The sequence below is a fragment of the Heterodontus francisci genome, unplaced genomic scaffold (genome assembly GCF_036365525.1).
Source record: "Heterodontus francisci isolate sHetFra1 unplaced genomic scaffold, sHetFra1.hap1 HAP1_SCAFFOLD_374, whole genome shotgun sequence".
NCBI lineage: Eukaryota > Metazoa > Chordata > Chondrichthyes > Heterodontiformes > Heterodontidae > Heterodontus > Heterodontus francisci.
This window is the reverse complement of record NW_027140800.1, coordinates 231,858-253,413: the sequence shown is the minus strand read 5'-3', so window position 1 is coordinate 253,413 and position 21,556 is coordinate 231,858. Positions and strand designations below refer to the sequence as shown.

The 21,556-nt window shown below is 50.1% G+C and overlaps 2 protein-coding genes across 2 annotated transcripts in view; both read right to left on the bottom strand.

Annotated features, from left to right (window-relative positions):
* Positions 1 to 3,470: 3,470 nt before the first annotated feature.
* Positions 3,471 to 6,932, bottom strand: LOC137361161 (oocyte zinc finger protein XlCOF20-like). The gene is made up of 4 exons (XM_068026096.1): positions 6,895 to 6,932; positions 6,055 to 6,201; positions 4,540 to 4,686; positions 3,471 to 3,615 (listed from the first exon to the last, which is right to left on the bottom strand). Exons 1-4 carry the CDS (start codon positions 6,930 to 6,932, stop codon positions 3,471 to 3,473), a joined length of 477 nt encoding a protein of 158 aa, XP_067882197.1.
* Positions 6,933 to 7,084: 152 nt separating this feature from the next.
* LOC137361160 (zinc finger protein 154-like) overlaps positions 7,085 to 21,556 on the bottom strand; it is a 32,254-nt gene continuing 17,782 nt past the window's right edge. Inside the window, exons 3-4 of the mRNA XM_068026095.1 lie at positions 20,334 to 20,480; positions 7,085 to 7,229 (exon numbers count right to left, since the gene is read on the bottom strand). Coding sequence (XP_067882196.1) covers positions 7,085 to 7,229; positions 20,334 to 20,480 — 292 coding nt within the window. The remainder of the gene's footprint in view (positions 7,230 to 20,333; positions 20,481 to 21,556) is intronic.

Here is a 21,556-nt window from a genome sequence, read left to right as displayed (position 1 = left end):
TCACTGGTGTATCAGCTGGTAGGATGACTGAGTGAATCTCTGTCCACACTCTGAGCAGGTGAATGGTCTCTCCACAGTGTGAACTCACTGGTGTATTAGCAGGTAGGATGACTGAGTGAATCTCATCCCACACTCTGAGCAGGTGAACAGTCTCGCCCCTGTGTGAACTCACTGGTGTATCAGCAGGTAAGGTGACTGAGTGATTCTCTTCCCAGACTCTGAGCCGGTGAAAGGTCACTCCCCATTGTGAACTCACTGGTGTATCAGCAGTTTGGATGTCTAAGGGAATCTCTCCCCACACTTGGAGCTGTTGAGTGGTCTCTCCCCAGTCTCAGCTCACAGTTGTATCAGCAGGTAGGATGACTGAGTGAATCTCATCCCACACTCTGAGCAGGTGAATGGTCTCTCCCCAGTGTGAACTCTCTTGTGTATCAGCAGGTATAATGACTGAGTGAATCCCTTCCACACTCTGAAAAGGTGAACGGTCTCTCCCCAGTGATAACTCACTGATGCATCAGCTGGTAGGATGACTAAGTGAATCTCTGTCCACACTCAGAGCAGGTGAACGGTCTCTCCGCTGTGTCAACATACTGGTGTATCAGCGGGTAGGATGACTGAGTGAATCCCTTCCCACATTCTGAACAGGTGAACGGTCTCTCCCCAGTTTGAACTCACTGGTGTATCAGAAGGTAGGATGACTGAGTGAATCTCTTCCGACACTCTGAGCAGGTGAACGGTCTCTCCCCAGTGTGTACTCACTGGTGCATCAGCAGGCAGGATGACTGAGTGAATCTCTTCCCACACTGTGCGCAGGTGAATGGTCTTTCCCCATTGAGAACTCACTTTTGATTCAGCAGGTATGATGCCCGAGAGAATCTCCTACAAGACACTGAGAAGGTGAATGGTCTCTCCCCAGTGTCAACTCACTTGTGTATCAGCAGGTAGGATGACAGAGTGAATCTCTTTCCCACACTCTGAGCAGGTGACCGGTCTCTCCCCAGTGATAACTCATTGGTGTATCACCTGGAAGGATGACAGAGTGAATCTCTTTCCCACACTCTGAGCAGGTGAACGGTCTCTCCCCAATGTCAACTCACTTGTGTATCAGCAGGTAGGATGACAGAGTGAATCTCTTTCCCACACTCTGAGCAGGTGAACGGTCTCTCCCCAGTGTGTACTCACTGGTGTATCAGCAGGCAGGATGACTGAGTGAATCCCTTCCCGCACTCTGAACAGGTGAAGGGTCTCTCCCCAGTGTGAACTCACTGGTGTATCAGCAGGCAGGATGACTGAGTGAATCTCATCCCACACTCTGAACAGGAGAATGATCTCTCCCCAGTGTGAACTCACTGGTGTATCAGAAGGTAGGATGACTCAGTGAATCACTTCCCACACTCTGAGCAGGTGAACGGAGTCTCCCCATTGTCAACTCACTGTTGTATCAGCAGGTATGATGCCTTAGTGAATCACCTACCAGACTCGGAGCAGGTGAATGGTCTCTCCCCACTGTGAACTCACTGGTGTATCAGCAGGCAGTATGATAGAGTGAATCCCTTGCCACAATCTGAACAGGTGAACGGTCTCTCCCCAGTGTGAACTGAGTGGTGCATCAGCTGGTAGGATGACTGAGTGAATCTCTGTCCACAATCAGAGCAGGTGAACGGTCTCTCCCCAGTGTTAGCTCACTGGTGTATCAGCAGGTCGGATGACAGAGTGAATCACGTCCCACACTCTGAGCAGGTGAATGGTCTCTCCCCAGTCTCAACTCACTGTTGTATCAGCAGGTCGGATGACAGAGTGAATCACGTCCCACACTCTGAGCAGGTGAATGGTCTCTCCCCAGTGTGAACTCACTGGTGTACTAGCAGGTGGAATGACTGAGAGAATCTCATCCCACACTCTGAGCAGGTGAAAGGTCTCTCCCCTGTGTGAACTCACTTGTGTATCAGCAGGTAGGGTGACTGAGTGAATCTCTTCCCAGACTCTGAGCAGGTGAACGGTCTCTCCCCAGTGTGAACTCACTGGTTTATTAGCAGGTAGGATGACTGAGTGAATCCCTTCCCACACTCTGAGCAGGTGAACGGTCTCTCCCCAGTGTTAACTCACTGGTGTAACAGCAGGCAGAATGACTGAGTGAATGTCATCCCACACTCTGAGAAGGTGAACGGTCTCTCCCCTGTGCGAACTCACTGGTGTATCAGCAGGTTGGATGACTGAGTGAATCACTTCCCACACTCTGAGCAGGTGAATGGTCTCTCCCCAGTCTCAATTCACTGTTTTATCAGCGGGTAGGATGACTGAGTGAATCTCTTCCTACACTCTGAGCAGTTGAATGGTCTCTTCCCAGTCTCAATTCACTGTTTTATCTGCGGGTAGGATGACTGAGTGATTCTCTTCCTGCACTCTGAGCAGGTGAATGGACTCTCCCCAGTGTGAACTCACTGTTGTTTCAGCATGTTGGATGTCTGAGTGAATCTCCTCCAACACTGAGCAGGTGAACGGTCTCTCCCCTGTGTGAGCTCACTGGTGTATCAGCAGGTAGGATGACTGAGTGAATCCCTTCCCACACTCTGAACAGGTGAACGGTCTCTCCCCAGTGTGAACTCACTGGTGTATCAGCAGGCAGGATGACTGAGTGAATCTCATCCCACACTCTGAGCAGGTGAACGGTCTCTCCCCAGTGTGAACTCACTGGTGTATCAGCTGGTAGGATGACTGAGTGAATCACTTCCCACACTCTGAGCAGGTGAACGGACTCTCCCCATTGTCAACTCACTGTTGTATCAGCAGGTATGATGTCTGAGTGAATCTCCTACCAGACTCGGAGCAGGTGAATGGTCTCTCCCCAGTGTGAACTCACTGGTGTATCGGCAGGTGGTATGACTGAGTGAATCCATTCACACAATCTGAACAGGTGAACGGTCTCTCACCATTGTGAACTCACTGGTGTATCAGCTGGTAGGATGACTGAGTGAATCTCTGTCCACACTCTGAGCAGGTGAATGGTCTCTCCACAGTGTGAACTCACTGGTGTATTAGCAGGTAGGATGACTGAGTGAATCTCATCCCACACTCTGAGCAGGTGAACAGTCTCGCCCCTGTGTGAACTCACTGGTGTATCAGCAGGTAAGGTGACTGAGTGATTCTCTTCCCAGACTCTGAGCCGGTGAAAGGTCACTCCCCATTGTGAACTCACTGGTGTATCAGCAGTTTGGATGTCTAAGGGAATCTCTCCCCACACTTGGAGCTGTTGAGTGGTCTCTCCCCAGTCTCAGCTCACAGTTGTATCAGCAGGTAGGATGACTGAGTGAATCTCATCCCACACTCTGAGCAGGTGAATGGTCTCTCCCCAGTGTGAACTCTCTTGTGTATCAGCAGGTATAATGACTGAGTGAATCCCTTCCACACTCTGAAAAGGTGAACGGTCTCTCCCCAGTGATAACTCACTGATGCATCAGCTGGTAGGATGACTAAGTGAATCTCTGTCCACACTCAGAGCAGGTGAACGGTCTCTCCGCTGTGTCAACATACTGGTGCATCAGCAGGTAGGAAGACTGTGTGAATCTCATCCCACACTCTGAGCAGGTCAACGGTCTCATCCCCAGTGTGAACTCACTGGTGTATCATCAGGTAGGATGACTGAGTGAATCCCTTCCCACACTCTGAACAGGTGAACGGTCTCTGCCAAGTGTGAACTCACTGGTGTGTCAGCAGCAGGATGACTGAGTGAATCTCATCCCACACTCTGAGCAGCTGAATGGTCTCTCCCCAGGGTGAACTCACTGGTGTATCAGAAGGTAGGATGACTGAGTGAATCTCTTTCGACAATCTGAGGAGGTGAACGGTCGCTCCACAATGTGAACTCACTATTATATAAGCAGGTTGGATGACTGAGTGAATCACTGCCCACACTCTGAGCAGGTGAACGGTCTCTCCCCAGTGTGAACTCACTGGTGTATCAGCAGGTAGGATGACTGAGTGAATCCCTTCCCACACTCTGAACAGGTGAACGGTCTCTGCCAAGTCTGAACTCACTTGTGTATCAGCAGGCAGGATGACTGAGTGAATCTCATCCCACACTCTGGGCAGCTGAATGGTCTCTCCCCAGGGTGAACTCACTGGTGTATCAGAAGGCATGATGACTGAGTGAATCACTTCCCACACTCTGAGCAGGTGAATGGTCTCTCCGCATTGTGAACTCACTGTTGTTTTAGCAGGAAGGATGACTGACTGAATCTCCGACCAGACTCTGAGCAGGTGAATGGTCTCTCCCCAGTGTGAACTCACTGGTGTATCAGAAGGCAAAATGACTGAGTGAATCTCTTCGGACACTCTGAGCAGGTGAACGGTCTCTCCCCATTGTCAACTCACTGTTGTTTCAGCAGGTAGGATGACTGAGTGAATCTCCTACCAGACATTGAGCAGTTGAATGGTCTCTCCCCAGTGTGAACTCACTGGTGTATCAGAAGGTAGGATGACTGACTGAATCTCTTCCGACACTCTGAGCAGGTGAACGGTCACTCCCCAGTGTGAACTCACTGGTGTATCAGCAGGTAGTATGACTGAGTGAATCCCTTGCCACAATCTGAACAGGTGAACGGTCTCTCCGCAGTGTAAACATCCTGGTGCAACAGCAGGTCGGATGACAGAGTGAATCGCATCCCACACTCTGAGCAGGTGAACGTTCTCTCCCCAGTGTGAACTCACTGGTGTATCAGCAGGTAGGATGACTGAGTGAATCCCTTCCCACACTCTGAACAGGTGAACGGTCTCTGCCAAGTGTGAACTCACTGGTGTATCAGCAGGCAGGATGACTGAGTGAATCTCATCCCACGCAACGAACAGCTGAATGGTCTCTCCTCAGGGTGAACTCACTGGTGTATCAGAAGGTATGATGACTGAGTGAATCTCTTCCGACACTCTGAGGAGGTGAACGGTCTCTCCACAGTGTGAACTCACTATTATATAAGCAGGTTGGATGACTGAGTGAATCACTTCCCACACTCTGAGCAGCTGAATGGATTCACCCCAGTGTGAATTCACTGGTGTAGCAGCAGGTAGGATGACTGAGTGAATCTCATCCCACACTCAGAGCAGGTGAACGGCCTCTCCCCTGTGTGAGCTCACTGGTGTATCAGCGGGTAGGATGACTGAGTGAATCCCTTCCCACATTCTGAACAGGTGAACGGTCTCTCCCCAGTTTGAACTCACTGGTGTATCAGAAGGTAGGATGACTGAGTGAATCTCTTCCGACACTCTGAGCAGGTGAACGGTCTCTCCCCAGTGTGTACTCACTGGTGCATCAGCAGGCAGGATGACTGAGTGAATCTCTTCCCACACTGTGCGCAGGTGAATGGTCTTTCCCCATTGAGAACTCACTTTTGATTCAGCAGGTATGATGCCCGAGAGAATCTCCTACAAGACACTGAGAAGGTGAATGGTCTCTCCCCAGTGTCAACTCACTTGTGTATCAGCAGGTAGGATGACAGAGTGAATCTCTTTCCCACACTCTGAGCAGGTGACCGGTCTCTCCCCAGTGATAACTCATTGGTGTATCACCTGGAAGGATGACAGAGTGAATCTCTTTCCCACACTCTGAGCAGGTGAACGGTCTCTCCCCAATGTCAACTCACTTGTGTATCAGCAGGTAGGATGACAGAGTGAATCTCTTTCCCACACTCTGAGCAGGTGAACGGTCTCTCCCCAGTGTGTACTCACTGGTGTATCAGCAGGCAGGATGACTGAGTGAATCCCTTCCCGCACTCTGAACAGGTGAAGGGTCTCTCCCCAGTGTGAACTCACTGGTGTATCAGCAGGCAGGATGACTGAGTGAATCTCATCCCACACTCTGAACAGGAGAATGATCTCTCCCCAGTGTGAACTCACTGGTGTATCAGAAGGTAGGATGACTCAGTGAATCACTTCCCACACTCTGAGCAGGTGAACGGAGTCTCCCCATTGTCAACTCACTGTTGTATCAGCAGGTATGATGCCTTAGTGAATCACCTACCAGACTCGGAGCAGGTGAATGGTCTCTCCCCACTGTGAACTCACTGGTGTATCAGCAGGCAGTATGATAGAGTGAATCCCTTGCCACAATCTGAACAGGTGAACGGTCTCTCCCCAGTGTGAACTGAGTGGTGCATCAGCTGGTAGGATGACTGAGTGAATCTCTGTCCACAATCAGAGCAGGTGAACGGTCTCTCCCCAGTGTTAGCTCACTGGTGTATCAGCAGGTCGGATGACAGAGTGAATCACGTCCCACACTCTGAGCAGGTGAATGGTCTCTCCCCAGTCTCAACTCACTGTTGTATCAGCAGGTCGGATGACAGAGTGAATCACGTCCCACACTCTGAGCAGGTGAATGGTCTCTCCCCTGTGTGAACTCACTTGTGTATCAGCAGGTAGGGTGACTGAGTGAATCTCTTCCCAGACTCTGAGCAGGTGAACGGTCTCTCCCCAGTGTGAACTCACTGGTGTATCAGCAGGTGGTATGACTGAGTGAATCCCTTGCCACAATCTGGACAGGTGAACGGTCTCTCACCATTGTGAACTCACTGGTGTATCAGCTGGTAGGATGACTGAGTGAATCTCTGTCCACACTCTGAGCAGGTGAATGGTCTCTCCACAGTGTGAACTCACTGGTGTATTAGCAGGTAGGATGACTGAGTGAATCTCATCCCACACTCTGAGCAGGTGAACAGTCTCGCCCCTGTGTGAACTTACTGGTGTATCAGCAGGTAAGGTGACTGAGTGATTCTCTTCCCAGACTCTGAGCCGGTGAAAGGTCACTCCCCATTGTGAACTCACTGGTGTATCAGCAGTTTGGATGTCTAAGGGAATCTCTCCCCACACTCGGAGCTGTTGAGTGGTCTCTCCCCAGTCTCAGCTCACAGTTGTATCAGCAGGTAGGATGACTGAGTGAATCTCATCCCACACTCTGAGCAGGTGAATGGTCTCTACCCAGTGTGAACTCTCTTGTGTATCAGCAGGTATAATGACTGAGTGAATCCCTTCAACACTCTGAAAAGGTGAACGGTCTCTCCCCAGTGATAACTCACTGATGCATCAGCTGGTAGGATGACTAAGTGAATCTCTGTCCACACTCAGAGCAGGTGAACGGTCTCTCCGCTGTGTCAACATACTGGTGCATCAGCAGGTAGGAAGACTGTGTGAATCTCATCCCACACTCTGAGCAGGTCAACGGTCTCATCCCCAGTGTGAACTCACTGGTGTATCATCAGGTAGGATGACTGAGTGAATCCCTTCCCACACTCTGAACAGGTGAACGGTCTCTGCCAAGTGTGAACTCACTGGTGTGTCAGCAGCAGGATGACTGAGTGAATCTCATCCCACACTCTGAGCAGCTGAATGGTCTCTCCCCAGGGTGAACTCACTGGTGTATCAGAAGGTAGGATGACTGAGTGAATCTCTTTCGACAATCTGAGGAGGTGAACGGTCGCTCCACAATGTGAACTCACTATTATATAAGCAGGTTGGATGACTGAGTGAATCACTGCCCACACTCTGAGCAGGTGAACGGTCTCTCCCCAGTGTGAACTCACTGGTGTATCAGCAGGTAGGATGACTGACTGAATCCCTTCCCACAATCTGAACAGGTGAACGGTCTCTGCCAAGTCTGAACTCACTTGTGTATCAGCAGGCAGGATGACTGAGTGAATCTCATCCCACACTCTGAGCAGCTGAATGGTCTCTCCCCAGGGTGAACTCACTGGTGTATCAGAAGGTATGATGACTGAGTGAATCACTTCCCACACTCTGAGCAGGTGAATGGTCTCTCCGCATTGTGAACTCACTGTTGTTTTAGCAGGAAGGATGACTGACTGAATCTCCGACCAGACTCTGAGCAGGTGAATGGTCTCTCCCCAGTGTGAACTCACTGGTGTATCAGAAGGCAAAATGACTGAGTGAATCTCTTCGGACACTCTGAGCAGGTGAACGGTCTCTCCCCATTGTCAACTCACTGTTGTTTCAGCAGGTAGGATGACTGAGTGAATCTCCTACCAGACATTGAGCAGTTGAATGGTCTCTCCCCAGTGTGAACCCACTGGTGTATCAGCAGGTAGGATGACTGATTAAATCCTTTACCACACTCTCAGCAGGGGACTGTTCCCTCCCCAGTGTGAACGAACTGGTGTATCAGCAGTTAGGATGACTGAGTGAACCTCTTCCCGCACACTGAGCAGTTGAATGGTCTCTCCTCTGTCTCAACTCACTGTTGTATCAGCAGGAAGGATGACTGAGTGAATATCTTCCCACACTTTGTGCAGGTGAATCGTCTCTCCCCATTGTGAACTCACTGTTGTTTCAGCAGGTATGATGACTGAGTGAATCTCCTACCAGACACTGAGCAGGTGAATGATCTCTCCCCAGTGTGAGCTCACTGGTGTAACAGCAGGTAGGATGACTGAGAGAATCCCTTCCCACACTCTGAACAGGTGAACGGTCTCTGCCAAGTGTGAACTCACTGGTGTATCAGCAGGCAGGATGACTGAGTGAATCTCATCCCACACTCTGAGCAGGTTAACGGTCTCTCCCCTGTGTGAACTCACTGGTGTATCAGCAGGTAGGATGACTGAGAGAATCCCTTCCCACACTCTGAACAGGTGAACGGTCTCTGCTAAGTGTGAACTCACTGGTGTATCAGCAGGCAGGATGACTGAGTGAATCTCATCCCACACTCTGAGCAGGTGAACGATCTCTCCCCATTGTGAACTCATTGTTGTTTCAGCAGGTAGGATATCTGAGTGAATCTCCTACCATACCCTGAGCAGGTGAATGGTCTCTCCCCAATGAGAACTCACTGGTGTATCAGCAGGTAGGATGACTGAGTGAACCTCTTCCCTTACACTGAGAAGGTGAACGGTCTCTCCCCAGTGTGAACTTACTGGTATATCAGCAGGTTGGATTACTGAGTGAAACACTTCCCACACTCTGAGCAGGTGAACGGTCTTTCCCCAGTGTGAACTCACTGGTGTATCAGCAGGCAGGATGACTGAGTGAATCCCTTCCCACAATCTGAACAGGTGAACGGTCTCTCCCCAGTGTGAACTCACTGGTGTATCAGCTGGAAGGATGACTAAGTGAATCTCTGTCCACACACAGAGCAGGTGAACAGTCTCTCCCCAGTGTTAACTCACAGATGTATCAGAAGGTAGGATGACTGAGTGAATCTCTTCCGACAATCTGAGCAGGTGAACGGACTCCCCCCAGTGTGAACTCACTGGTGTATCAACAGTTTGGATGACTGAGTGAATCACTTCCCACACTCGGAGCAGGTGAATGGTCTCTCCCCATTGTGAACTCACTGTTGTTTCAGCAGGTAGGATGTCTGATTGAATCTCCTACCATACTCTGAGCAAGTGAATGGTCTCTCCCCAGTGATAACGCACTGGTGTATCAGCAGGTAGGATGACTGAGTAAATCCTTTCCCGCACTCTGAAAGGGGAATGGTCTCTCCCCAGTGTGAACTCACTGGTGTATCAGCAGGTCTGATGACTGAGTGAACCTCTTCCCGTACACTGAGAAGGTGAACGGTCTCTCCCCAGTGTGAACTCACTGGTGTATCAGCAGGTAGCATGACTGAGTGAATCCCTTCCACACTCTGAAAAGGTGAACGGCCTCTCCCCAGTGAATACTCACTGGTGTATCAGCAGGTAGGATGACGAAGTGAATCTCTGTCCACACTCAGAGCAGGTGAACGGTCTCTCCCCAGTGTCAACTCACTGGTGTATCAGAAGTTAGAATGACTTAGTGAATCTCTTCCGACACTCTGAGCAGGTGAACGGTCTCTCCCCAGTGTGAACTCACTGTTGTATCAGCAGTTTGGATGACTTAGGGAATCTCTTCCCACACTCTGAGCAGTTGAATGGTCTCGCCCCAGTCTCAACTCACTGTTGTATCAGCAGGTAGGATGACTGAGTGAATCTCTTGCCACACTCTGAGCAATTGAATGGTCTCTCCCCAGTGTGAACTCACTGGTGTATCAGCAGGTAGGATGACTGAGTGAATCCCTTACCACACTCTGAACAGGGGAACGGTCTCTACCCAGTGATAACTCACTGGTGTATCAGCTGGAAGGATGACTAAGTGAATCTCTGTCCACACTCAGAGCAGGTGAACGGTCTCTCCCCAGTGTCAACTCACTGGTGTATCAGCAGGTAGGATGACAGATTGAATGTCTTTCCCACTCTCTGAGCAGGTGAACGGTCTCTCCCCAGTGTGAATTCACTGGTGCATCAGCGGTTTGGATGACTGAGGGAATGTCTTCCCACACTCTGAACAGTTGAATGGTCACTCCCCAGTCTCAACTCACAGTTGTAACAGCAGGTCGGATGACTGAGTGAATCTCATCCCACACTCTGAGCAGCTGAATACTCTCTCCCCAGCGTGAACTCACTGGTGTATCAGAAGGTAAGATGACTGAATGAATCTCTTCCGACACTCTGAGCAGGTGAACGGTCTCTCCCCAATGTGAACGCACTGATATATGAGCAGGTAGGATGACTGATTGAATCTCATCCCACACACTGAGCAGGTGAATGGTCTCTCCCCATGGTGAACTCACTTGTGTCTCAGCAGGCAGGATGACTGAGTGAATCACTTCCCACACTCTGAGCAGGTGAATGGTCTCTCCCCAGTGTGAACTCACTGTTGCATCAGCAGGTAGGAAGACTGAGTAAATCCTTTCCCACTCTCTGAGCAGGGGAATGGTCTCTCTCCAGTGTGAACTCAGTGGTGTATCAGCAGGTAGGATGACAGAGTGAATCTCTTTCCCATCATCTGAGCAGGTGAAAGTTCTCACCCCAGTGTGAACTCACTGGTGTACCAGCAGTTTGGATGACTGAGGGAATCTCTTCCCACACTATGAGCAGGTGAGTGGTCTCCCCCCAGTGTGAACTCACTGGTGTATTGGCAGGTAGGATGACTGAGTGAATCTCATCCCACTCTCTGAGCAGGTGAACGGTCTCTCCCCAGTGTGAACTCACTGGTGTATCAGCAGGTAGGATGACTGAGTGAATCACTTCCCAAACTCTGAACAGGTGAACGGACACTCCCCAGTGATAACTCATTGGTGTATCAACTGGGAGGATAACTAATTGAATCTCTGTCCACACACTGATCAGGTGAACGGTCTATCCCCAGTGTTAACTCACTGGTGCATCAGCAGGTCGGATGACTGACTGAATCTCCTACCAGACTCTGAGCAGGTGAATGCTCACTGCACAGTGTGAACTCACTGGTGCATCAGCAGGCAGGATCACAGTGTGAATCTCATCCAACACTCTGAGCAGGTGAATGGTCTCTCCCCAGTGTGAACTCACTGGTATATCAGAAAGTAGAATGACTAAGTGAATCTCTTCCGACACTCTGAGGAGTTGAACGGTCTCTCCCCAGTGTGAACTCACTGGTGTATCAGCAGGTTGGATGACTGAGTGAATCACTTCAAACACTCTGAGCAGGTGAACGGTCTCTCCTCATTGTCAACTCACTGTTGTATCAGCAGGTAGGATGACTGAGTGAATCTCTTCCCACACTCTGAGCAGGTGAATGGTCTCATCCCCATTGTGAACTCACTGTTGTTTCAGCAGGTATGTTGACTGAGTGAATCTCCTAGCAGACACTGATCAGGTGAACGGTCTATCCCCAGTGTTAACTCAATGGTGCATCAGCAGGTCGGATGACTGACTGAATCTCCTACCAGACTCTGAGCAGGTGAATGCTCACTGCACAGTGTGAACTCACTGGTGCATCAGCAGGCAGGATCACTGTGTGAATCTCATCCAACACTCTGAGCAGGTGAATGGTCTCTCCCCAGTGTGAACTCACTGGTATATCAGAAAGTAGAATGACTAAGTGAATCTCTTCCGACACTCTGAGGAGTTGAACGGTCTCTCCCCAGTGTGAACTCACTGGTGTATCAGCAGGTTGGATGACTGAGTGAATCACTTCAAACACTCTGAGCAGGTGAACGGTCTCTCCTCATTGTCAACTCACTGTTGTATCAGCAGGTAGGATGACTGAGTGAATCTCTTCCCACACTCTGAGCAGGTGAATGGTCTCATCCCAATTGTGAACTCACTGTTGTTTCAGCAGGTATGTTGACTGAGTGAATCTCCTAGCAGACACTAAGCAGGTGAATGGTCTCTCCCCAGTGTGAACTCACTGGTGTATCAGCAGTTAGGATGACTGAGTGAACCTCTTCCCGCACACTGAGCAGGTGAACGGTCTCTCCCCAGTGTGAACTCACTGCTGTATCAGCTGGTAGGATGACTGAGTGAATCTCTTCCCACACTATGAGCAGGTGAACGGTCTCTCCCCAGTGTGAACTCACTGGTGTATCAGCAGGTAGGATGACTGAGTGAATCTCTTCCCACACTATGAGCAGGTGAAAGTTCTCTCCACATTATGAACTCGCTGGTGTATCAGCCGTTTGGATGACTGAGGGAATCACTTCCCACACTATGAGCAGGTGAACGGTCTCTCCCCAGTGTGAACTCACTGGTGTATCAGCAGGTTGGATGACTGAGTGAATCACTTCAAACACTCTGAGCAGGTGAACGGTCTCTCCTCATTGTCAACTCACTGTTGTATCAGCAGGTAGGATGACTGAGTGAATCTCTTCCCACACTCTGAGCAGGTGAATGGTCTCATCCCCATTGTGAACTCACTGTTGTTTCAGCAGGTATGTTGACTGAGTGAATCTCCTAGCAGACACTGATCAGGTGAACGGTCTATCCCCAGTGTTAACTCACTGGTGCATCAGCAGGTCGGATGACTGACTGAATCTCCTACCAGACTCTGAGCAGGTGAATGCTCACTGCACAGTGTGAACTCACTGGTGCATCAGCAGGCAGGATCACTGTGTGAATCTCATCCAACACTCTGAGCAGGTGAATGGTCTCTCCCCAGTGTGAACTCACTGGTATATCAGAAAGTAGAATGACTAAGTGAATCTCTTCCGACACTCTGAGGAGTTGAACGGTCTCTCCCCAGTGTGAACTCACTGGTGTATCAGCAGGTTGGATGACTGAGTGAATCACTTCAAACACTCTGAGCAGGTGAACGGTCTCTCCTCATTGTCAACTCACTGTTGTATCAGCAGGTCGGATGACTGAGTGAATCTGTTCCCACACTCTGAGCAGGTGAATGGTCTCATCCCCATTGTTAACTCACTGTTGTTTCAGCAGGTATGTTGACTGAGTGAATCTCCTAGCAGACACTAAGCAGGTGAATGGTCTCTCCCCAGTGTGAACTCACTGGTGTATCAGCAGTTAGGATGACTGAGTGAACCTCTTCCCGCACACTGAGCAGGTGAACGGTCTCTCCCCAGTGTGAACTCACTGCTGTATCAGCTGGTAGGATGACTGAGTGAATCTCTTCCCACAATATGAGCAGGTGAACGGTCTCTCCCCAGTGTGAACTCACTGGTGTATCAGCAGTTTGGATGACTGAGGGAATCTCTTCCCACACTATGAGCAGGTGAAAGTTCTCTCCACATTATGAACTCGCTGGTGTATCAGCAGTTTGGATGACTGAGGGAATCTCTTCCCACACTATGAGCAGGTGAACGGTCTCTCCCCAGTGTGAACTCACTGCTGTATCAGCTGGTAGGATGACTGAGTGAATCTCTTCCCACACTATGAGCAGGTGAACGCTCTCTCCCCAGTCTCAGCTCACTGTTGTATCAGCTGGTAGGATGACGGAGTGAATCAATTCCCACACTCTGAGCAGGTGAATGGTCTCTCCCCAGTCTGAAATCACTGGTGTCTTACCAGGTTGGATGACTGAGTGAATCTCTTTCCCACACTCTGAGCAGGAGAAAGGTCTCTCCCCAGTGTGAACTCACTGGCGTATCAGAAGTTTGGATGACTGAGTGAACCTCTTCCCGCACACTGAGCAGGTGAACGGTCTCTCCCCAGTGAGAACTCACTGTTGTATCAGCAGGCAGGATGAGTGACTGAATCTCATCCCACACTCTGAGCAGGTTAATGGTCTCTCCCCAGTGAAAACCCACTGGTGTATCAGAAGGTAGGATGACTGAGTGAATCGCTTCCCACAATCTGAACAGGTGAACGGTCTCTCCCCATTGATAACTCACTGGTGTATCAGCTGTTAGGATTACTGAGTGAATCTCTGTCCTCACTCAGAGCAGGTGAACGGTCTGTCCCCATTGTTAACTCACTGTTGTATCAGCAGTTAGGATGACTGAGTGAATCTCTTCCCACTCTCTGATCAAGTGAATGGTCTCTCCCCATTGTGAACTCACTGTTGTTTCAGCAGGTGGGATGCCTGACTGAATCTCCTACCAGACGCTGAGCAGGTGAATGGTCTCTCCCCAGTGTGAACCCACTGGTGTATCAGCAGGTAGGATGACTGAGTAAATCCTTTCCCACACCCTGAAAGGGGAATGGTCTCTCCCCAGTGTGAACTCACTTATGTATCAGCAGGTAGGATGACTGAGTGAACCTCTTCCCGTACACTGAGCAGGTGAACGGTCTCTCCCCAGTGTGAACCCACTGGTATATCAGCAGGTTGAATGACTGAGTGAATCACCTCCCACACTCTGAGCAGCTGAATGGTCTCTCCCCATTGTCAACTCACTGTTGTATAAGCAGGTAGGATGACTAAGTGAATCTCCTACCAGAGTCTGAGCAGGTGAATGGTATCTCCCCAGTGTGAACTCACTGGTGTATCAGCAGGCAGCATGACTGAGTGAATCTCATCACACACTCTGAGCAGGTGAACGGTCTCTCCCCATTGAGAACTCACTGGTGTATCAGCAGGTTGCATGACTGAGTGAATCAATTCCCACACTCTGAGCAGGTGAATGGTCTCTCCCCATTGTGAACTCACTTTTGTTTCAGCAGGTAGGAAGTCTGAGTGAATCTCCTACCAGACTCTGAGCAGGTGAATGGTCTCTCCCCAGTGTGAACTCACTGGTGTATCAGCAGGTAGGATGACTGAGTGAAACTCTTCCCGTACACTGAGCAGGTGAACGGTCTCTCCACAGTGTGAACTCACTGGTGTATCAGCAGGTAGGATGACTGAGTGAATCACATCCCACAATCTGAACAGGTGAACGGTCTCTCCCCATTGATAACTCACTGGTGTATCAGCTGTTAGGATTACTGAGTGAATCTCTGTCCTCACTCAGAGCAGGTGAACGGTCTCTCCCCAGTGTTAACTCACTGGTGTATCAGCAGGTAGGATGACAGAGTGAATCTCTTTCCCACACTCTGAACAGGTGAAACGTCTCTCCCCAGTGTGAACTCACTGGTATATTAGCAGGTTGGATGACTGAGTGAATCACTTCCCACACTCTGAGCAGGTGAACGGTCTGTCCCCATTGTTAACTCACTGTTGTATCAGCAGTTAGGATGACTGAGTGAATCTCTTCCCACTCTCTGATCAAGTGAATGGTCTCTCCCCAGTGTGAACTCACTGGTGTCTCAGCAGGTAGGATGACTGAGTGAATCACATCCCACACTCTGAGCTGCTGAATGGTCTCTCCCCAGTGTGAACTCACTGGCGTATCAGCAGGTAGGATGACTGAGTCAATCTCATCCCACACTCTGAGCAGGTGAACGGTATATCCCCTGTGTGAACTCACTGGTGTACCAGCAGGTAGGATGACTGAGTGAATCCCTTCCCACACTCTGAACAGGTGAACGGTCTCTCCCAAGTGTGAACTCACTGGTGCATCAGCAGGCAGGATGACTGAGTGAATCTCATCCCACACTCTGTGCAGCTGCATGGTCTCTCCCCATTGTGAACTCACTGGTGTATCAGAAGGTAGGATGGCTGAGTGAATCTCGTCCAACACTCTGAGCAGGTGAACGGTCTCTCCCCAGTGTGAACTCACTGGTGTATCAGCAGTTAGGATGACTGAGTGAACCTCTTCCCGCACACTGAGCAGGTGAACGGTCTCTCCCCAGTGTGAACTCACTGCTGTATCAGCTGGTAGGATGACTGAGTGAATCTCTTCCCACACTATGAGCAGGTGAACGGTCTCTCCCCAGTGTGAACTCACTGGTGTATCAGCAGTTTGGATGACTGAGGGAATCTCTTCCCACACTATGAGCAGGTGAAAGTTCTCTCCACATTATGAACTCGCTGGTGTATCAGCAGTTTGGATGACTGAGGGAATCTCTTCCCACACTATGAGCAGGTGAACGGTCTCTCTCCAGTGTGAACTCACTGCTGTATCAGCTGGTAGGATGACTGAGTGAATCTCTTCCCACACTATGAGCAGGTGAACGGTCTCTCCCCAGTCTCAGCTCACTGTTGTATCAGCAGGTAGGATGACGGAGTGAATCAATTCCCACACTCTGAGCAGGTGAATGGTCTCTCCCCAGTCTGAAATCACTGGTGTCTTACCAGGTTGGATGACTGAGTGAATCTCTTTCCCACACTCTGAGCAGGAGAAAGGTCTCTCCCCAGTGTGAACTCACTGGCGTATCAGAAGTTTGGATGACTGAGTGAACCTCTTCCCGCACACTGAGCAGGTGAACGGTCTCTCCCCAGTGAGAACTCACTGTTGTATCAGCAGGCAGGATGAGTGACTGAATCTCATCCCACACTCTGAGCAGGTTAATGGTCTCTCCCCAGTGAAAACCCACTGGTGTATCAGAAGGTAGGATGACTGAGTGAATCGCTTCCCACAATCTGAACAGGTGAACGGTCTCTCCCCATTGATAACTCACTGGTGTATCAGCTGTTAGGATTACTGAGTGAATCTCTGTCCTCACTCAGAGCAGGTGAACGGTCTCTCCCCAGTGTTAACTCACTGGTGTATCAGCAGGTAGGATGACAGAGTGAATCTCTTTCCCACACTCTGAACAGGTGAAACGTCTCTCCCCAGTGTGAACTCACTGGTACATTAGCAGGTTGGATGACTGAGTGAATCACTTCCCACACTCTGAGCAGGTGAACGGTCTGTCCCCATTGTTAACTCACTGTTGTATCAGCAGTTAGGATGACTGAGTGAATCTCTACCCACTCTCTGATCAAGTGAATGGTCTCTCCCCATTGTGAACTCACTGTTGTTTCAGCAGGTGGGATGCCTGACTGAATCTCCTACCAGACGCTGAGCAGGTGAATGGTCTCTCCCCAGTGTGAACCCACTGGTGTATCAGCAGGTAGGATGACTGAGTAAATCCTTTCCCACACCCTGAAAGGGGAATGGTCTCTCCCCAGTGTGAACTCACTTATGTATCAGCAGGTAGGATGACTGAGTGAACCTCTTCCCGTACACTGAGCAGGTGAACGGTCTCTCCCCAGTGTGAACCCACTGGTATATCAGCAGGTTGAATGACTGAGTGAATCACCTCCCACACTCTGAGCAGCTGAATGGTCTCTCCCCATTGTCAACTCACTGTTGTATAAGCAGGTAGGATGACTAAGTGAATCTCCTACCAGAGTCTGAGCAGGTGAATGGTATCTCCCCAGTGTGAACTCACTGGTGTATCAGCAGGCAGCATGACTGAGTGAATCTCATCACACACTCTGAGCAGGTGAACGGTCTCTCCCCATTGAGAACTCACTGGTGTATCAGCAGGTTGCATGACTGAGTGAATCTCTTCCCACACTCTGAGCAGGTGAATGGTCTCTCCCCATTGTGAACTCACTTTTGTTTCAGCAGGTAGGAAGTCTGAGTGAATCTCCTACCAGACTCTGAGCAGGTGAATGGTCTCTCCCCAGTGTGAACTCACTGGTGTATCAGCAGGTAGGATGACTGAGTGAAACTCTTCCCGTACACTGAGCAGGTGAACGGTCTCTCCACAGTGTGAACTCACTGGTGTATCAGCAGGTAGGATGACTGAGTGAATCTCATCCCACAATCTGAACAGGTGAACGGTCTCCCCCATTGATAACTCACTGGTGTATCAGCTGTTAGGATTACTGAGTGAATCTCTGTCCTCACTCAGAGCAGGTGAACGGTCTCTCCCCAGTGTTAACTCACTGGTGTATCAGCAGGTAGGATGACAGAGTGAATCTCTTTCCCACACTCTGAACAGGTGAAACGTCTCTCCCCAGTGTGAACTCACTGGTATATTAGCAGGTTGGATGACTGAGTGAATCACTTCCCACACTCTGAGCAGGTGAACGGTCTGTCCCCATTGTTAACTCACTGTTGTATCAGCAGTTAGGATGACTGAGTGAATCTCTTCCCACTCTCTGATCAAGTGAATGGTCTCTCCCCAGTGTGAACTCACTGGTGTCTCAGCAGGTAGGATGACTGAGTGAATCACATCCCACACTCTGAGCTGCTGAATGGTCTCTCCCCAGTGTGAACTCACTGGCGTATCAGCAGGTAGGATGACTGAGTCAATCTCATCCCACACTCTGAGCAGGTGAACGGTATATCCCCTGTGTGAACTCACTGGTGTACCAGCAGGTAGGATGACTGAGTGAATCCCTTCCCACACTCTGAACAGGTGAACGGTCTCTCCCAAGTGTGAACTCACTGGTGCATCAGCAGGCAGGATGACTGAGTGAATCTCATCCCACACTCTGTGCAGCTGCATGGTCTCTCCCCATTGTGAACTCACTGGTGTATCAGAAGGTAGGATGGCTGAGTGAATCTCGTCCAACACTCTGAGCAGGTGAACGGTCTCTCCCCAGTGTGAACCCACTGGTATATTAGCAGTTTGGATGACTGAGTGAATCACTTCCCACACTCTGAGCAGGTGAACGGTCTCTCCCCAGTGTGAACTCACTGGTGTATCAGAAGGTAGGATGACTGAGTGAATCTCATCCCAGTCTGAGCAGGTAATTGGTCTCTCCCCAGTGTGAACTCACTGGTGTATCAGAAGGTAGGATGACTGAGTGAATCTCATCCCAGTCTGAGCAGGTAATTGGTCTCTCCCCAGTGTGAACTCACTGGTGTATCAGAAGGTAGGATGACTGCGTGAATCTCTTCCGACACTCAGAGCAGGTGAACATTCTCTCCGCAGTGAGAACTCACTGGTGTATCAGCAGGTTGCATGACTGAGTGAATCACTTCCTACACTCTGAGCAGGTGAATGGTCTCTCCCCATTGTGAACTCACTGTTGTTTCAGTAGGTAGGATATCTGAGTGAATCTGCAACCAGACTCTGAGCAGGTGAATGGTCTCTCCCCAATGTGAACTCACTGGTGTATCAGCAGGTAGGATGACTGAGTAAATCCTTTCCCACACTCTGAAAGGGGAATGACCTCTCCCCAGTGTGGACTCACTGGTGTATCAGCAGGTAGGATGACTGAGTAGAACTCTTCCCGTACACTGAGCAGGTGAACGGTCTCTCCACAGTGTAGACTCACTGGTGTATCAGCAGGTAGGATGACTGAGTGAATCACATCCCACACTCTGAGCTGCTGAATGGTCTCTCCCCAGTGTGAACTCACTGGTGTATCAGCAGGTAGGATGACTGAGTGAATCACATCCCACACTCTGAGCTGCTGAATGGTCTCTCCCCAGTGTGAACTCACTGGTGTATCAGCAGTTAGGATGACTGAGTGAATCTCTTCCCACACTCTGAGCAAGTGAATGGTCTCTCCCCATTGTGAACTCACTGTTGTTTCAGCAGGTCCGATGCCTGACTGAATCTCCTACCAGACGCTGAGCAGGTGAATGGTCTCTCCCCATTGTGAACTCACTGGTGTAACAGCAGGCAGGTTGACTGAGTGAATCTCATCCAACACTCTGAGCAGGGGAATGGTCTCTCCCCAGTGTGAACTCCCTAGTGTATCAGAAGGTAGAATGACTGAGTGAATCCCATCCGACACTCTGAGCAGGTGAACGGTCTCTCCCCAGTGTGAACTCACATGTCTATCAGCAGGTTGGATGACTGAGTGAATCACTTCCCACACTCTGAGCAGGTGAACGGTCTCTCCCCATTGTCAACTCACTGTTGTATGAGCATTTAGGATAACAGAGTGAATCTCCTGCCATACTCTGTGCAGTTGAATGGTCTCTCCCCAGTGTGAACCCACTGGTGCATCAGCAGGTAGGATGACTGAGTTAATCCTTTCCCACACTCTGAAAGGGGAATGGTCTCTCACCAGTGTGAACTCACTGATGTATCAGCTGGTAGGATGACTGAGTGAACCTCTTCCCGTACACTGAGCAGGTGAACGGTTACTCCCCAGTGTGAACTCACTGGTATATCAGCAGGTTGGATGACTGATTGAATCTCTTCCCACACTCTGAGCAGCTGAATGGTCTCTCCCCATTGTGAACTCACTGTTGTTTCAGCAGGTAGGATGACTGAGTGAATCTCCTACCAGAGTCTGGGCAGGTGAATGGTATCTCCCCAGTGTGAACTCACTGGTGTATCAGCAGGCTGGATGACTGAGTGAATCTCATCCCACACTCTGAGCAGGTGAATGGTCTCTCCCCAGTGTGAACTCTCTGGCGTATCAGCTGGTAGGATGATTGATTGAATCTCTTTGCACACTCAGAGCAGGTGAACGGTCTCTCCCCAGTGTTAACTCACTGGTGTATCGGCAGGGAGGATGACTGAGTGAATCACTTTCCCACACTCTGAGCTGGTGAAAGGTCTCTCCCCTGTGTGAATGCAATGGTGTATCAGCAGTTTGGATGACTGAGTGAATCTCATCCCACAGTCTGAGCAGGTGAATGGTCTCTCGCCAGTGTGAACTCACTGGTGTATCAGAAGGTAGGATGACTGAGTGAATCTCTTTCCCACACTCTGAGCTGGTGAAAGGTCTCTCCCCTGTGTGAACTCACTGGTGTATCAGAAGTTTGGATGACTGAGTGAATCTCATCCCACAGTCTGTGCAGGTGAATGGTCTCTCGCCAGTGTGAACTCACTGGTGTATCAGAAGGTAGGATGACTGAGTGAATCTCTTCCGACACTCTGAAAAGGTGAACGGTCTCTCCCGAGTGTGAACTCACTGGTGTATCAGCAGGCAGGATGACTGAGTGAATCTCATCCCACACTCTGAGCTGCTGAATGATCTCTCCCCAGTGTGAAGTCTCTGGTGTATCAGCAGGTAGGATGACTGAGTGAATCTCATCCCAAACTCTGAGCAGGTGAAACATCTCTCCCCTGTGTGAACTCACTAGTGTATCAGCAGGTAGGATGACAGAGTGAATCCCTTGCCACACTCTGAACAGGTGAACAGTCTCTTCCAAGTTTGAACTGACTGGTGTTCCAGCAGGCAGGATGACTGAGTGAATCTCATCCCACACTCAGAGCAGGTGAATGGTCTCTCCCCAGTGTGCACTCACTGGTGTATCAGAGGGGAGGATGACTGAGTGCATCTCTTCGGACACTCTGAGCGGGTGAACGGTCTCTCCCCAGTGATAACTCACTGGCGTATCAGCAGGTAGAATGACTGAGTGAATCCCTTCCCACACTCTGAACAGATGAACGGTCTGTCCCCATTGTCAACTCACTGTTGTATCAGCAGTCAGGATGACTGAGTGATTCTCTTCCCACACTCTGAGCAGGTGAATGGTCTCTCCCCAGTGTGAACTCACTGTTGTATCAGCAGGTAGGATGACTGAGTAAATACTTCCCTACAC

Excerpts from the sequence above, each read along its gene's own strand:
- LOC137361161 (XM_068026096.1), bottom strand. The coding sequence starts at position 6,932 with ATGAGATTCACTCAGTCATCCTACCTGCTGATACAACT. Across the intron at positions 4,687-6,054 it reads TACTGCCTGCTGATACACCA|AACGTTCACCTGCTCAGAGT; the intron begins GTGAGTTCACAG and ends CACTGGGGAGAG. Across the intron at positions 3,616-4,539 it reads TACTACCTGCTGATACACCA|TGAGTTCACACTGGGGATGA; the intron begins GTGAGTTCACAC and ends ATGATACACCAG.